A 17,140-nucleotide genomic window follows, 5' to 3' on the forward strand; every position below is an offset into this window, starting at 1 on the left:
AGGGTGACTAGGGACACGGGTGTTAGATCCGCCAGAAGAGCTGGGTTCAGATCCCAGCACCACCATTTACAGTTTGACACTGTTGTACCTCTGTTTCCTTATCATAAAATAGCTACCTCATACAGCTGTGACTATTAAAGGGAGGTGCCAGTGGGTCCCTTTTTAAAATTATGCTTGAGATGTAATTCACACGCCATAAAAGAAGTCTATTAGTAGTCGCTTCTCATTTCTCCCTCCCCCAGCCCCTGGCAATCACTAATCTGCCTTCTCTCTGTATGGATTTGCCTGTAGTGGACATTTCATATGAATGGAATCATATACTTTGTGCTCTTTTGTGAATGACTTCTTTCACTAAGCGGTGTTTTCACAGTTCATCTGTGCTTTGCTGGTAACGGCACTTCATTCCTCTTTTGCCAAATAATATTTCATTGTACGTGTGTGCTGCCTTTTGTGTATCCATTCATCGGTGGATGGGCATTTGGGTTGTTTCCATTTTGGGGCTGTTGTGAATAACGCTGCTATGAACGTTTATACACAGGTTTTTATTTGGACAAAGGGGTCCCCTTTGCTGAGAGGTTGTGATGTGTGGGAGCCCTCCTGCACCCTTACGGGCACTCCCACCTCTGCGATTTTCTCTGTTTCCTGGGAGGCCTCTGGAGGTCGGCTGGGCTTGGGGTCATGCCCAGCGCCTGCTCGTTGTGTGTGCTTGACAAACGGTAGCCGTTGCTACAGTCTTGCTACTTTTCTGCACGTCCTGTCTCTAGACTACCCAAATCGAGTTTGTTTATTCTTTATCTGCCGGATCGCTCCGCAGGTGTTCGAAGATGGCTGTCTCTGAGGTCTTTCCTTTTCCTTCACAAAGCCCCAGGGGTGTGGCTTCTGGATACCTCAGACTCCAGGTTTCCTCCCCATGGCCCCGAGTCAGCCTGGCCGAGAGGCGTGCCCCCCTGGGGAGGGAGCAGGCGGGCCCCCAGGTGCCAGCTCCTCTAGAAGCTGCATCACCTGTCGGACCCTGCGGACTTACTCTGCTGTTCAGCCTAGTCTCCTTCATTCCTGGCTCCTGCGGTGGGTTTCTCACAGTTCAGATGCTACTGAGACGTGACACTCTGCTCCTGAGTTTCTTCTTAGTGCTTTTAGCTCCTCCCCAGTCTCTTCGGATCTTTGAGTTTGAATCTGGATTCTGTTCCTTATTGTGCGAATGCTTTCCTCAAACTTTGTCTTCAGAAGATCTGATTAGCGTTCTGCCCGTGTCCTCAGGTTCACGATGCAGAGGTTGAACCCAGATGGGGCCTCAGACAGATGCCGTGAGCTCAGGCACTCTTTGGACTCATTGTGTGATAACATCTGTGCTTTAGACTTTGCTATTTCGCATCCTTCTGATTGGAGAATGCGGAAAGAAAAGAGCACCACGTTTTTCCCGCGAGGGAATCTTTCCTTTCTGTCGTCTTTATAGGAACGTCATCCCCTACAAGCCTTTTATCAAAGTGCTCAGCAGCTTTCCCCATGGGGTTTACCTCGCCCCAGCCCTATGATGTGGGCTTGGGCCACTGTTTTGTTTGTTTTTGATTGTGGTTCTCTCCTTCCATCTTTTGTATCTGTTTACATTTCCTCTTAAACTTATTCCTAAATAATTTGATACATGTTTCAGATAAACCTGGTTCATGTCATTCCGCCCTTGCTGGTCGGAGGCAGGCCATGCGATCTCATCTTAGGGCTCAGTGAGGAAGTTGCCGTCAGAGCAGCTCTCCTTGAATGATGCCAACAGTCAGGCTTTGTTTTGATAGCTCTCCTCAGCACCCTCAAAGCTGAGACGTAGGACCCTCGGGGTTTGTGAGGGATGTCACCTAAGATTTTTCTCCATTTTTGGTACATTTCTGTATTCCCAGTAACAGCAGAGGGCCTGGCAACAGTTAGGTTTGTAATTGAAGAATAACAGCATAGCATTTCACCAAATAAGAAATTCAAATGGCCGACAGACCTTTGAAATGCAAACCAAAACATTAGAGAATACAAGAAGGAATGTCTTTTTTTTTAAAGCCTACCAAACTGGCAAATAGTCCAAACACCAACAAGAATCACATCTAGCATTGGTGAAATGTAAGGACACAAGTTCTCATACAGGTTAATGGGGTGTAAATTGGTTGAACTTTGGGGGCCAGTTTGGCAATGTATCAAAGCCTATATGTGTATGTTCTTTTTGACCTAGTAGTTCTACTTCTAGGAGTTTATTCTAAAGAAATAATTAAAAATGTCCACAAAGATTTACGTTCAAACATGTTCCTCATAGCAGGAAGTTGGGAGAAATGTGTATTTCAGCAGGAATGTTCTGGTTAAATAAATAAATTAGTTCTTCTGTACCTGTTAAAATAATAAACTGGTCACAAAGTAGGATAGATAGCACAAACCACATACTGATTTCTTTTTTAAAAAAGAAAAGTACATGAATTAAAAGTATTAATTAAAATTTTGTATTTTAGAAAACTGAAGACCATCTCTGGGTGGTGGGGTTAATGTTTATTTTCTTTTTTTCCCCTCTATTTTTTTTTTTTTTTTTTTTTTTTGCGGTACGCGGGCCTCTCACTGTTGTGGCCTCTCCCGTTGCGGAGCACAGGCTCCAGATGCACAGGCTCAGCGGCCATGGCTCACGGGCCCGACCGCTCTGCGGCACGTGGGATCTTCCCGGACCGGGGCACGAACCCGTGTCCCCTGCATCGGCAGGCGGACTCTCAACCACTGCACCACCAGGGAAGCCCTCCCCTCTATTTTTAATAATGAGCTTTTATTAATTATATTTATAATCAGGAGGGAAAATTATTTGTTTTTAAAAAAAAGCAACTGGTATTTGAAGAGGAAGTCTAAGATACAGTCCAGCCATTCACTCCGAGAAGTTCAGAGCTACCTGAGAGAGTCCCAAGTTCACATTATACCTACAGCTTGTCTAGAGATGCATTAAGCCATTAGAGAATCTTATGCAAAGTGTTTCTATATCTTTTATAAAATTGCTGTTGAAGGCAATATCCATTATGCTGTGAGCTCTCATCTAAACCTTCAAACAGAATTCCTTTGACCATTTGTTTTAACTCCTTTTATTAGAGAATGAAAGCTGTATAGCTCCTCACATTTCTCTTTTGGTATTAGCTGCTACAGATCTCCAAAAGATGTTTTATGCTGAATTGTAGTAATTACTAGCATCCTGGCATGGGTTGCTGATATAATTATCCTCTTTCTTTACTGTTTTACCTTTGAAAAATCCTTTAAAATGGTTTCTGTCTAGTCGGGATTTTTATTATAAACTACCTTCATTCCTTTTTGGAAGCAAACGAAGTATAATGAATACATCTTTAGAGTATCTTAGTGATACTATTACACACCCACCAGAATGGCTAAAGTGAAAAAGGCAAAAAAATGTCAAAGTTGGCAAGGATGTGGAACTACCAGAGTTCTCATACCCTGCCAGTGAAAGCGTAAATTGGTGCAGCGGAAATGCATAATATATTGACTAAAAGACTTATATTTAAACCCATAGACTTGGGTCCATTCAGTGACCGCTCTCCTGTTAGGGCACAGGCACTGACCACTGCTTGACAGGATCCCTGTGGACCGTTGCCCTCCTGGCCCCAGCATCACTGGACCCACAGCTACTGGAGGGCTGCTGTCTATGCTGTCTGTAGCGGAGGGGCTGGGGCCCTGTCCTCTGAGCTTCACGTCTTCTTCTCGGGCTCACTTTAGGGAAAAGAAGGACTTTTCAAACCCTTGGCACCAGTGAACGCCAGATGGAGCTGTGAGGCCGCTCTGGCCTCGGCGGGACACAGGTGCTTCTGTTTAGCAGCTGCCGGCAAGGGCAGCCTCCTGGAGGGAGCTCCTGTGTGGCAGTGGTTTCCCTACAGCAGAAAGGGCAGGGGAAGGGCCACAGGAGCAAGGAAGACTGGCCCCAGCATCACAGTGTATTGAGCACCCACCGTGCGGCACATCCCAGCCCAGGATCCAATTGGGGAAGCCGGGGTTTAACACTGTCTTCCTTCTTCACCCCAGCTCCTCATCTTTCTCCTCCTTTCCCCCTGTGAACTCACATTTTAGAACTATTGGGCTGGCCCAAAAGTTCGTTCGGGTTTTTCCGTAGGATGTTACGGAAAAACCCGAACAGACTCTTTGGCCAACCCTGTAAAATGCATGTTTTAGGTTTAGCTATTTATTTATTGAGTAAAGCATTGTTTTCTAGTGCTAATTTTTGAAGTGAGCGAGTTGATTATTTTGTGCTCCTCTGACAGAATCCTAAGACTGATCCCCCCTCCTTCTGGGGAGTCCATGGTTATTTTCTTTCTTAAGAGTTACAGTCCCTTGAGGGTAAAAAAAATACGTACTTTCTTCACTGTTACTTTAAACATATTTTGTGAGTCTTTTCTTGATGGTAACACTTCTTTTTTCTCTTCTTGATCATGCCTTAAAATCTATAACTAAGATACGTATTATACTTTTTTCTTTTTGAATATTATGTTCACATCAACATTCCCCCCATCATTTGCTCATAATCACTACTGTGATCGTTTTGTAAATGATACTGTTGTAAAATGTAAACAGTATAGCAATAATCATAATAGCTGTGGTGTTTGGGATTTATAATAGCAGCTATTATTTACTGAATATTTGCTCTTTGCCAGGCACTGCACTAAACTTTTTATGTTCATCCTCTTATTTAAATGTTATGATTGTTATGATAATTCTTCAAAGTAGCTATTTTATGGAGGAGAAATCTGAGATTAAGTAAATCCGAATCTCTGACTTCACAATTCATATGATCTTTTTTTTTTTTTTTTTTTTTGCGGTACGCGGGCCCCTCACTGCTGTGGCCTCTCCCATTGGGGAGCCCAGGCTCCGGACGCGCAGGCCCAGCGGCCATGGCCCATGGGCCCAGCCGCTCCACGGCATGCGGGATCTTCCCGGACCGGGGCACGAACCCGTGTCCCCTGCATCGGCAGGCGGACTCTCAACCACTGCGCCACCAGGGAAGCCCCATATGATCTTAATTACTATGATTTCCACTTTCCCATTAACATCAATTGTTAATAGTTCTGCTTGCATTACAAATTCATTTGTATTTTTTAGAATTTTATGTAAATGGAATCATACAATATGTTTGGGTTCTTGCACTCAGTATAATTACTTTGAGCCTGATGAATGATGTTGGGTGTATCAGTAGTTCATTCCTTTGTGTTGCTGCGGGACACTCCCTGTGTGGATATAGCACAGTTAGTTTATCCACTCACCTGCTCATGGATATTTGGATTGTTTCCAGTTTGGGGCTGTTATAAATAAAACTGCTGTGAACTTCTGTGTACAAACCTTTATATGGACACATGTGCTTTCACTTCCCTTGGGTAAATACCTAGGAATGGGATGCTGAGTCATGTGTCAGGGGTCTGTTTAACTGTTTGGGACGTTGACAGACTGGGTTCAAGGTGGCTGCATTGTCTCACATTCCCATCAGCGGCGTGTGAGGGTCCCAGCTGCTTCACATCCTCATCTCGTCAACACTCGGTAGGGCAGTCTTAGTTTTGGCTGTTCTAATAGGTATGTTAGTGGTATTGCATTGTGGTTTTGATTTACAATACTTTGAAAACATTGGTCTTCTGGTTTGCATTTGTTGACAAGAAATCTATCATCCTGTCTTTGTCCTCTGTAACAGTTGTCCTCCCCTCCAGCCCCCTCCCGCCACTTTTAGGATTTTTCTCTTTTACCTATTTAAGCAGTTTGATTGTGGGGTTCCTTGGTATACTTTTCTTCCTATTTCTTGTACTTAGGGTACATTGAGCTTCCTGGATTTGTGAGTTTATAATTTTCAACAAATTTGGGAAAAATTTGGCCGATATTTCTACAAATATTTTCTCTATCCTCCTGCCTTCTTCCCGCCAGTAGAAATTTGAGGACTCCAAATATACATCCACTAGGCCACCTGAAGTTGTCCCACCGCTTACTGATGCCCTGTTCATTTTTCTCTCTGTTGCATTTTAAATGGATTCTTTCGCTGTCTTCATGTTTATACCCTCTGTGATGTCTAATCTGCTGTTGATCACCCTCCAGGTCTCTGCTTCACGTATGCAAACTCTCCTGTAGCTTCTTGATGTCCTTATCTACTAATTCTGTCGTCTGCGATTTCTGGGTCAGTTTTGATTGATTAGTTTTTTTCTTACCATGTTTCATATTTTCTTGCTTTCTTTACACATCTGGTATTTTTGATTCAATGTCAGACATTATTGATTGCTAGAGTTTTGTGTTCTGATAAATATCCTTGAGCTCTGTTCTAGGATGTGGTAACGTTACTTGGAAACAGTTTGTGCTTTTCAGGCCTTGATTTTAAACTTTGCTGGGTGGGACCGAAGCAGCATTGAGTCGAAGGCTAATTTTTCCCCACCACTGAGATAAAAGTGCTTGGAGCACGCTCTACAATATCCCTCTGATTGTGCATTTTTCTTACTGTTACTGGCCTTCAGTGAGTGCTAGTGATCCTTTTAGGGATTTTCCCCTGGCCTTGGGTGCTTTACTCACTGTCATGCGATCAGTATTCAGGTGAAGACGTGGGGAGGGCGACCTTTGGCAGATGGCCGGAGCTTGCTCTGTACCTCTGTTAGTGCTCTGTCCTGTGAGTCACAGCCAGTGAGCTGTGTCCCTGCACTCACAGCGGTGTGTTTGCGACTCAGAGACCACTGGGCTCTACTCGGGTTCCCCCAGGGCTTGGGGTGACCAGAGGGTGCACCTGTCCCCCATCAGCTAGAGATTATGGCCCTTCATTGCCTCGTGTCCAGTGTCTTTGTGTGTGTGTGTGTATATACATTTAATGTTTGAGGCAAATAAGGTGAATCTGGTGTCTTTAACTCTATCTGTTGCTCTATCTGTTACAATTTTTAAATTGCTCGGATGATTTTAATTCACTGCATTAAAATGATGGGGCTCCCTAGCCCAGTGCAGTGCCATGTCCTGGGGTCTGGTGATGAATCTGGCTGGTAACTGAGGTGGGAAGGGCTGCCTTCCACCAGCTGTCAGCACGTGGGGCCTCATCCTCGCTCTGTTAGCCATGCACTTGGTATGGGTGAGACTACTCAGCACAAGAACTGACAACCATAATTCCACAGTATTTGTTTTTGTCTCAGATTCATATCTATACGTTTCGCTCAGTCTTTTTTAGAACATCATACTTACATTTTTGCGTTGTTTAAAAATCTGTTTCTTTTCATGGAAAGCATGGCTTTTTCTAATAAAGAGATTGACAGCATTGATCTTTGACATGAGATTTAAAAGCCAAATGCTATTACTATTATTATAGAATAATTTATCTGCCAGATTCATCATTAGTATGCCACCATTTAAAGCTATTTTCAACTCTTGGTACAAGGTGTGTGTTCTTTAATATAAAAATAAAATGTACTAAGTGTTAAAGTTTTAGAACATGTAAGAAAGTGTAAGAGAACATTTTAAACTACCTGTAGTCTCACATTTAGAGATAACTATTATTAATAATGTGGTGGGGACTTCCCTGGTGGCGCAGTGGTTAAGAATCCGCCTGCCAATGCAGGGGACAGGGGTTCGAGCCCTGGTCCAGGAAGACCCACATGCCACGGAGCAACTAAGCCCGTGCACCACAACTACTGAGCCTGCGTTCTAGAGCCCGCGAGCCACAGCTACTGAAGCCCACGCGCCTAGAGCCCGTGCTCCGCAACAAGAGAAGCCACCGCAGTGAGAAGCCTGCGCACCTCAACAAACAGTAGCCCCCGCTCGCCGCAGCTAGAGAAAGCCCGCATGCAGCAGTGAAGGCCCAGCACCGCCAAAAATAAATAGAAGACATTTAAAAAAAAAAATAGTATTCCATTGTATGGGCACACCATATAAAAATAAATAAATAATGTCGTGTACTTCCTTTTAGATGAATTTTTTTCAAATTGTTTTCCTGCTTTCCATTTTAGTGGAAGACTTACGACCCTGCATTTTCCCACTTGGAAATTTGGTTCCGATTCGTCTTTGTGGTGCTTACCTTCATTGTCACTGTAAGTACCGTTCACCTAGCAGATTGTGTCAGAATCCAAACACGGGCAGAGTTAGTTCATAAATTATGGTTATTAGAGTGCGGGAGGTTTACCTGAACTCTGAGACACTCCATCCAGTGGGCCGACCTGATGGTACTAAATGTCCTGTATTTCTTCTGGGGTGCTGTGCTGCAAGAACGCTGGGGCATCTTTAATAAGTAAGCACTGCGTAGCGCCACGGTAATTACAGGTCACTGACTTGTAAGTGAATTCTCATGAGGGTGCGGTGAGAAGTGCCGTTTAACCTGTGTGGAGGGATTCTGCCTCGTTTGAATGACCTTCTCTGAGTGCAGGTACAGCACGTTCTTGGGCTTTTACATTTGGAAAAGTGGACCAGACCTTTCAGTCTTTGGGCTTTTTCAGGAGAGTGCAGATGAGGGGCTTTGGACGTGCAGGCTTTCGGCTCATTTGGGATCTGAGGTCTCTGTCCACTGGTGCACCGTGTCTTTGGGGGGTGATAACCCACAGAGTACAGGCAGTCCCCACAGAGGCCCAGCCAGTGAAGGTGGGAAGTTATAAATTGGAGGAAAAGGAAGTGTGCCTGGAGGGTGGTATCCTGCCCCCGTCAGCGGCCTGCCCTGTGCTGACGCGGAGGGAGTGACGTTTAGGACGTCCGTTCTTAGCAGTGGTGGCCGCTCCAGTTGCCCCCCAAGGAACTTGTTGCTTCGCAGACTAGCTGTATACAGAAGGACACGGGCTCACAGGGGACGTGTGAGGGAAGTGCCAGACGGTGGTGATCTGGGTGTGGCTGGAAGGCAGGACACGGCCACAGAGTACCCTGAGAGCTGGGATGGCCAGGGCCTCCCCTGGTGAACTCACTAAAGGAAAGCGGAAAACCGCTGTTTATATTTGGTCAGAAATCCTTGCTGTTCCTTGAAGGATTTCTGTTGCCTGGGATTCTGCTGCCGTACTCTGGGGCCCAGAGAACTGGTACCCAGGGCCCCATGTTCTCAAACAAGAGAAATGGGCCTGATTCTGACAGACAGACTGGGGGAAATGGTCCATCAGCCCAGGAAGTCCAAACTGCTTGGGAAATTATTGGCTTATGTTAGACTGCAGAAAAAAACAAAACGACTCCAGGCTTAAAAATCACAAATTGTATGATGTTTTAGAGTTTAAAGAAACCTCTCCCATGGGCCACTGCCCCTGAGGGAGGTGTTTGAAAAGAAGCACATTGTCTGACCGTGGTTGTCTATAAGCCTCATTCCTTGGTTTTTCCTCTGGGAGCCCTGGTGCCTCCCTAGAAGCTGGCGTCATCTGTGAAAGTCGCACCTCTGGGAGCCTGTGGCCTGTGCCCGGGGAGGTCCTTCCCTGCGGCTCAGTGGGAGCCGGCCTGATAGAAACAGCCTGCCCAGAAGGAGGCTGGGGGGCCAGGGGGGTTATGGCCATTATATTCCTCATCACCTCCTGCCCCTGTGAGAACAGCCATGACCGTCTTATCGAGGCTCCTTTGCAGCAATTCACCGTCTTCTCCCAGTTGTCACTGGTGGTCTCAGGGTCGGTTCAGCAAGGGGTTGGCTCATCAGGTCTTGGCTGGCACTGAGACCTTTGATTTAGGAAGACAGACGTAAGGTGATGCTCGGCGGGGTGAGCAAAGACGGTGACTGGGGGCCTGGTCTGGTTCACAGTGCCTGTTTGCTCACTCCCTCCGGAAATTTTCCATGCGAGACTGGGGCATCGAGCAGAAGTGGATGTCCATTCTCCTGCCTCTACTGCTACTTTACAACGGTAGGTGCCATTTTTACTTCGGCGCTTTCCCCTTTAACGTTGAAAGCTGAAAGGCGTCCTGGGGGTGGCCTGGGGGCCCCTGAAGGAACAGGTGGTAGCGCCCTGTGGCCCGAGGGACATTGCTCCAGGACGCGGCGGTGCCTGCAGCTTTCCCCCTGCCTGGAGGTTAAAACCCAGAAGGGCCGCAGACACCGTCTTGGGACTTGGCTGGGGGTGGCAGCAGTGCTGTCTGCTTCTCGTGCCCTGCTCCAGAAAGCATCTGCTTCCAGAGCTGCAGCGCCAGGACTCCCAGGCCTGCGGGGAGGAGCGGCTGGCGCGAGCAGACGGCGCTCAGTACTTATTCCTGGAGCAATCTGTTCTTTGGCTTTTCGGTGTTTTGAAAAACAAGACAGCCATTAGTTCGCTAGCTTCCCCATGGCTCTGGCCGGGGGGAAAGCGATCATGAGTTCTGCCCTCACACGGGGCCGGGTGCCCTGCCGGGTGCTGGCAAGTCTGCCTTCCCAGGCCTGTCTGCCTTTTGCCTTGCAGACCCGTTCTTCCCCCTCTCCTTCCTGGTGAACAGCTGGTTCCCGGGGATGCTGGACGACCTCTTCCAGTCTGTGTTCCTGTGCGCCCTGCTGCTCTTCTGGCTGTGCGTGTACCATGGAATCCGGGTGCAGGTGAGCCGTCAGCGCTTCCGGAGGGAGTGGGGGACTCAGTCCTTCTGTTCCAGACTCTGGTGATAACCTTAGGGTGAACTTGCCCTTGGGAACCTGTCTTCAGCCTCATAGTCAACAGAAGAGTGTGTGCTGTGTGGAAATGATGGGAGTTATCTATGATCCGTTGTGGTCTGTGAGGGGGTAATAGTTTGCTAGAATTTCTAACTTCTCTATTCCTTTTTTTTTTTTTTTTTTTTTTTTTTAAGGGAGAAAGGAAGTGCTTGACTTTCTATTTGCCCAAATGCTTCACTGTTGGACTATTGTGGTTGGCCTGTGTTACCCTCGGAATATGGCAGACGTGAGTAACTTTATTATGTGTGAAACTTCAGTCTTGGAAAGCATTGAACAAGGTGGACAGACCCAAAGTTGACTGTGTTTTGTGAACTCACCCAGAAGGGAATCTGTCACCCCGTGTTTCATGATTTGTTAGTGTGACTTAAACTGAGGGTTCATTTCTGCTTGAATGGCATATAGAGATGGACACGATTCTTCTAGTCTAAGGTGGAAAACGAAAAAGACCACGTCTTTTCAGATTTCTCCTTCGGAGAGGCAGAGACTTCATTTGTAGGAATGACGCTCAGGTCGGCTCCTGGCTCGCCAGTGTCCCCAGAGGTTTTAAGTTTCTCCTTTGGCTTGTGTCTTTAAACCTCCCCATCCTTATACCAGCTCCCAGGGTTGATCTTTAGTATTTTTGTCCGTCTGTAAAATGGCACCACCGCAGAAGCCTAACGTAGTAACAACCTGATTCACCCAAGTAGGATTTTCTGCAGAAACTAGTCCCATCTCAGGGGTATGATGTGGGCACCTGACACAGCAATGATAGGACTCAGCACATGTCCCCGCTTCCCTCTTCCCTGTCGTCTCAGCAGCCCAGTGTCATTTTGAAACGCGCTTCCTAGAAGTTTATGTTTACTTCTATTGCTTTCTTTGTGTGCTCATCTATTTCCTGGTGCCCATACATGCCGTTGAAAAGGTGCCTGGAAAACAGCTCTTAAAATGGAGAGAGAACTAGTATAGGGATTTTCTTAATGATAAATACTGTGCTTCACAATACTGTTGACTGTGGACAGTAAGGTTAGCAGTGTTCTGTGTATTTTCAATAGGTAATTTGGGATTTCTCATAAATGGAGGATTACTTTTTAAAAATCTTTTACCGTTGGTCAGCAGGTAGTGTATGTTAGTAAGTTTTTTAAAAAGCCAAGTGAGAGAAAGTATAAAATAAAAAGTAAACTAATTATTAACCTATTTTTTTATAACATCATATTTCTAGAATTAATGAATTACATGATCCGATGTACCAGTATCGAGTTGACACAGGAAATTTTCAGGTAAGGATTGTTAATGAATCCAGAGGAATTTTTTTTTTAACTGCTGTCATAAAAAGTCACTGAATTTTGTAACTTAAATTGTGCTGTTGATACAAACTTGCCAACTGGTTATATGGCAAGGTCCATAAAAAGCTCATGTGTGGTTTAGACCCATTGTCTTCTAGGTGATCTAGTTCAACCCCTCATTTCCCAGAAAAGAAAACCAAGGTCCAGAAAAATTGAGACCCAGGCCTGGATGCTTTCTTGGACACATAGCACTGTCTTCCTAGGCGGGGCAGGGAGCCAGGCCCTCACCCCGGGGAGGGACAAAGAGGAGCCACTGCCGTTTATTGAGCACCTCCTACGTTCCAGGCCCCACGCTCGGAACTTTCCGTGTGTCATGGAGGCGTTTGCTCGTCTGACGAGCAGGGGCCGGGGTGTCCTCCCGGGGTGAGCTGGCCACCTGCGCTCACAGAAAGGTTGAGCCGGGATGAGGACAGTCAGAGCGGCAGCAGCGTGCTCTTGTGTTGCTCTAGGCTGTGGCCTTCAGGGCTCCGGGTCCCACTTAGAAAGCTCTGGCTTTCCTGCTTATGCTATCGGAGGGAGAAGCAACACCGAGACCCTGTTGTCATTCAAGTGCCCGTCTGGTTTCGCTCCAGGGAATGAAGGTTTTCTTCATGGTGGTGGCCGCCATGTACATCTTATACCTTTTGTTCCTGATCGTGCGGGCCTGCTCCGAGCTGCGTCACATGCCTTATGTAGGTAAGCGCTGGTCTCAGACCCCCCTGGTGCAGGGCTGCCTGCGTTGGCACGGGCTGCGGGGAATGACGGCCTGACCCGGAGGGCAGACCCAGGGGCTGGAGCAGCGCCTTCAGCCCCAGGGAGCCCAGGGCTGCAGGGGTGACTCGGGGCCATTTGGACAGTGCTTCAGGCCAACGCTGGAGGGAGGCCTGTGGGGTGGAAGCCAGCTGGGGCCCCAGGTGCCAGTGTGGCTGTTGGAGCTGCCTGGATCCTTCTGGAATCGCACCTTACAAAGTGGCAGGGGTGGTTTTCCTCGTCCTTGAATTGGGACAAGTCACCTGATGTCATAGGATCCTTTCCCGCAATCTGTCACAAGCAAATAATAGTAGCCACGGCCTCGCTGGGAGACCCTCCTGGCCTCCGGGGAGGTGAGACAGCATTTCTCCTGGGCTTCAGGTACTGACAGGTTTAAAGTCCAGAGGGAAGAAGGGTTTTGTTCAGAAGGTCTGGCTTTATTTTTAAGATCTCTGGGATCCGTGGAATTTAATTCCAATTTGGTGATTTAATGGGAGTATTTACTTCTTTTTCAGATCTCAGGTTGAAATTTTTGACAGCATTGACTTTTGTAGTGCTTGTCATCAGGTAAGAAGACTTTATTTCTTAAAAGAAGCAAAATGTGGGTTTTTATTTTACCGTCATGAATGTCTTTCTCCCGTTTTATGGGGTTAATTTTAGGGTGCTTCTAGCCAGCTGTGTCCTCTGGTCTGAGGCCTCCTCCCCCGGCAGGGCCCTGAGCGTGTGGTGGCTGAGGGAGCACGTTCTGTTGTTCGCGCCAGGGGAGAGAAGAGCTTGGCGAAGCCCGCGGCCCAGCGCTGCTCGGGCTCCCCCCTTGCTCTGACATGTGCCCTGGAAGGCAGCAGATGCAGTAGAGACAAGTCAGAGAGTTAGAATCCTGGGTGACGTGCTTGGCACCTGGGGTCCTTTTGCTCCCCCAAAGACAGGACTGTAGGCGGGCATCATTGAAGCACACACGCTGCTGCTCGAGGGAAGCGGGCAGGAGATGCCATGCAGCAGAGCAGGTGCCGAGGACTCTCCCGGGTCCGCGGGCCGGCCTGAGGGAGCGCAGAAAGCCGGCTCTTTGAATGAATTCCAGATAATTGCTTGCTTGTTTCTGGTTTGTCGCTTTCTCCTAAAATCAAAATCCCGACGGGGAATAACATCTAGTTACCTGCATTTCTTTCTCGGTTGTTTGGATGGCAAATAAGTGGCTCTCAAGCCCTCTCCCTGGTGGGAGCCATTCCGGGCTCCGAGTGGCCGGCTTTCCACCACTGCGCTAGGGTCCCAGCCTTGTTGGATGGCGGATCCTGGAGGCATCTGGGTTCATTCACCCGCCCCTGCAGGAGTTGTGTGCATCCCTCACCAAAGCATGTGAACTTGGCCTGGTCTTCAAAACGAGCTTGGTTTTATTCAGCATCTAAATTCACCTGAAAACAGAGGTTCACGTGTTGTTACTCAGTCTCTCTGCTGCCCTTGGTGCAGCCTCTCGTGCACACCCTCACCTCCTTTTACACATCAGCAGCCCTCACATCCCCTCACACAGCCTCGCCCTCAGGCTGCCCCAGTCCACGGGCTGGGAGCTGCTGTCTCCTTGTGGTGACCTCTGTACGTCTGTCTAGAAGTTGTTATCCTTTTGGGATCTTCCTTCGTCTGAGTTTCAAGGGGATTCATTCATGCAGCAGATACCCAGGAAGTGCCTCCACTGGTAACTGGGCAGACAGGTTCCTCTCTGTCATGGCGTTTATAGTCCAGTGGGGGAGGGCAGTGATAAAAAATTTAAAAATAGCCTAAACGCCGTAATGAAAGCAGAGGGATGGACGATGGCAGGAGGGCCATGGCTGCTGTACTGAGGCTTGTGGGGGACGGCTCTCTGAGCAGGGGGCCTGGGGCCTGAAGTAGGACCCTGAAGCCTGGGCTCAGGGACAGCGGCGTCGCAGGGCGTGAGGACGCGAGGGAGGGTGGCCACTGGGAGGTCAGGTCGCCTCGCAGGCCGTGGTGAGGAGTCTCGGTTCCATTCTCAGTGGTGGGAACCCTTCGCAAGGTTTTAAGCCAGGAGGTGAAGGGACCTGGTTCACATTTTATTAAACTGTCTGGCTGGAGTGGAGACTGGACCCCAGGGAGGGGAAGTGGGCTCCCCAGTACCAGAACCCTCTGTCGGCACATGCGTTGGTGGGCAGGTGTCGGACAGGTATGTGAACCACTGCCCGGCGGGGGGAAGAGGACAAGACGGGCAGACTGTTCCCCGGGGGCTGGTGGTCTGTTGGAGGAGATGGTCCAGACGGCACAAACTGAGTAAGAGCAGAGGGGGAGCACATGCCGGGGGACCTGGACTCGAGGCTGCAACGAGGGCTGTGTCGGCCTCTGCTGACCTCGTCCCTGGATCTGAGACCAGGAGCCCAGTGGAGGGGCCGTGTGCACGTGTACGAGTCTCCATGCAGATAAAATCGTGACTAGACAGTGAATGTGGCAAGTTATATGCAGCCAGTGCTGTTTCTTGGTATGTTTTTATGTACTGTCCACCCCCCTTCTCTTTCAGCATCGTCATCCTTTATTTAAGGTTCGGAGCACAAGTATTACAAGACAACTTTGTAGCTGAACTGTCAACTCACTACCAGAATTATATCCTTTCGTGGGAAGACGTCGGGCATCAGGCACACACCCCGGTGGGGTGGGTAGCGTTGCAGGCCTGTGAAAGTCAGGAAGAGGCATGCCCTGGGGCCCTCTTCCCCGGTCCGTGTGAATGAGAGGCCCAGGGGCCCCAGCGCCTGCCCCCACCCTCCACGCCCCCCTCTCCTCTCTGGGGGGCAGGGACTGCAGCGGGTCCACTCACCATCCAAGCCTCGGGTCAGGCCAGGGCTGCCCACCTCTCCCTGCAGGGCACTGGGGAGAGGCCGAGGCCTGATTCGAGGGTCCTCTCTCCCCAGATGGCATCCCTTACCAAGTCCCAGATGCGTCCAGCTGCAGTTGACACCTGTGTCTCCAGGGAGGGCTTGTGAGCAGCGGGACCTCCTTCGAGTCCCTGAGGCCCCGCTGCCTTGGCAGTAGGCTCCTCGTTTGGATGCATAATCGGGTCAAGTGTGTGCCTCCCACTCCCGCTTTCAGTGATGGCATCCATCAGGGGAACCTTGGGGTTCATCCCTCTTCTCTTACTTACATCCTTAGAATCAATGCATGATTTGTCACGATTTTGTGACTGAATTTCACACAGTGCTTTTATCAGATTCTCAGAGGGGTGTGTAATCCAGAAAAGATTAAAAAGGACTAGTTTGAGAGTCTGGATCCAGTTCTTCCTTTTATTCTTGACTCACCTTCCTGCCCTTTGCCTGCGACTTGCTCTCATCAGGTCCTGCCACCTCCAGAGGCTTCCATGGAGAGGAGAGGGCACGGCTCACCTGTGGTTTCCGGGTGCCCCTGAAAAGGCATTGTACCCTCCGGCCGTGGGCCTGCCCTGTGGTGCCCGATGTCTGGGTGTGGCCCCCGGGGTCCTGGCTGATGCCCAGCAGTCACTCACGGTTGGGGGAGGGGGCCGGCTGACGTGTCCAAATAGACGGTGTCCCAGCTCTGCTGCTTCCCTTGACCAGTGTCACCAGCTGAATTCTTATCTTTCTACGGCCTGCTGAACTTTTACCTCTACACTTTGGCCTTTGTGTATTCGCCCTCGAAGAACGCCCTGTACGGTAAGCCGCCGGCCAGGGTCGCTGACCAGGGAGCTTGGGCAGCAGCTCCGGCCCCACCTCCCCGGCTCCCTCTTTAGCGGAGAGACCAGGCGGGCTCGGATGGTGAGCCCTGAGCCGCAGGGGGAGCCCAGCAGGTGCTGTGTCCTTACAGCCCAAGATGCAGGAACGGAGTGTGTCCGTGGGTCCTGACACGAGCGTGTCCGTCAGCCCCGCGAAATAAAGTCTGTTGGAAATGAGTGCCGTGACCTTCAAAAGAAAGCCAGACGCACACCCCGCCCCACCTCCCAAAAGAACCAAACCAAAACAGCCCTCTTGCCCCGGGGTGAGGAGAATGAGAACTCCCTGGGGCCGGGGCGGCAGGGCCACCTGGCTGCCCATGGGGGGGCTCTCAGCACGTGCACAGAGGGTCCAGGCGGAGGTGACGGCTGACGGGCTGTGGACCAGCAGCTGTGCGCAGGCCCGGGGCGGGCAGGCGCGGCAGGCAGACCAGGTCTCCCGGCCCTGCTCCCAGTGAGGACCTGCGGGACCCTGGGGTGCGGGGAGCCCGCCCGCTGGCTGCTCCGGGCGGCCCTTCCCCCCAGGCTCCCGCTCAGTCTTCCCGCGGCGCCCCCCGGGGAACAGAACGACCTGTCCGGCTCACGCAGGCGCAGGCGGTGAACGGGGAAGCGGGGATTGGAATCCAGCCCTTTCTGACTCCCACCCTTCTTCTAGAACAGCATCCTGCCTCTCTGGGCTAGTGACGTTAAAATGCTTGTTGGTTTTCAGAGTCCCAGCTGAAGGACAATCCCGCCTTCTCCATGCTCAACGACTCGGACGACGATGTGATATACGGGTAAGTCCCCACCTCCGCCGAAGGC

General features: G+C 49.5%; 1 protein-coding gene across 6 annotated transcripts in view; it reads left to right on the plus strand.

Moving 5' to 3' along the window:
• Positions 1 to 17,140, plus strand: part of TMEM181 (transmembrane protein 181) — a 52,776-nt gene that overhangs the window by 26,582 nt on the left and 9,054 nt on the right. For 3 of the 6 annotated variants that reach the window (XM_089922219.1, XM_089922218.1, XM_089922216.1), the window contains 10 exons: positions 7,956 to 8,036; positions 9,704 to 9,803; positions 10,308 to 10,462; positions 10,708 to 10,799; positions 11,772 to 11,829; positions 12,468 to 12,570; positions 13,140 to 13,191; positions 15,143 to 15,225; positions 16,194 to 16,283; positions 17,049 to 17,115. In XM_089922219.1, coding sequence (XP_089778345.1) covers positions 7,956 to 8,036; positions 9,704 to 9,803; positions 10,308 to 10,462; positions 10,708 to 10,799; positions 11,772 to 11,829; positions 12,468 to 12,570; positions 13,140 to 13,191; positions 15,143 to 15,225; positions 16,194 to 16,283; positions 17,049 to 17,115 — 881 coding nt within the window. The other 3 variants (XM_030760261.2, XM_022560370.2, XM_089922217.1) reach the window with 2 other exon arrangements.

The sequence above is a fragment of the Delphinapterus leucas genome, chromosome 12 (assembly GCF_059928025.1).
Source record: "Delphinapterus leucas isolate spDelLeu-1000000601 "Yukka" chromosome 12, BTC_Dleu_Yukka2, whole genome shotgun sequence".
Classification (NCBI taxonomy): Eukaryota; Metazoa; Chordata; class Mammalia; order Artiodactyla; family Monodontidae; genus Delphinapterus; species Delphinapterus leucas.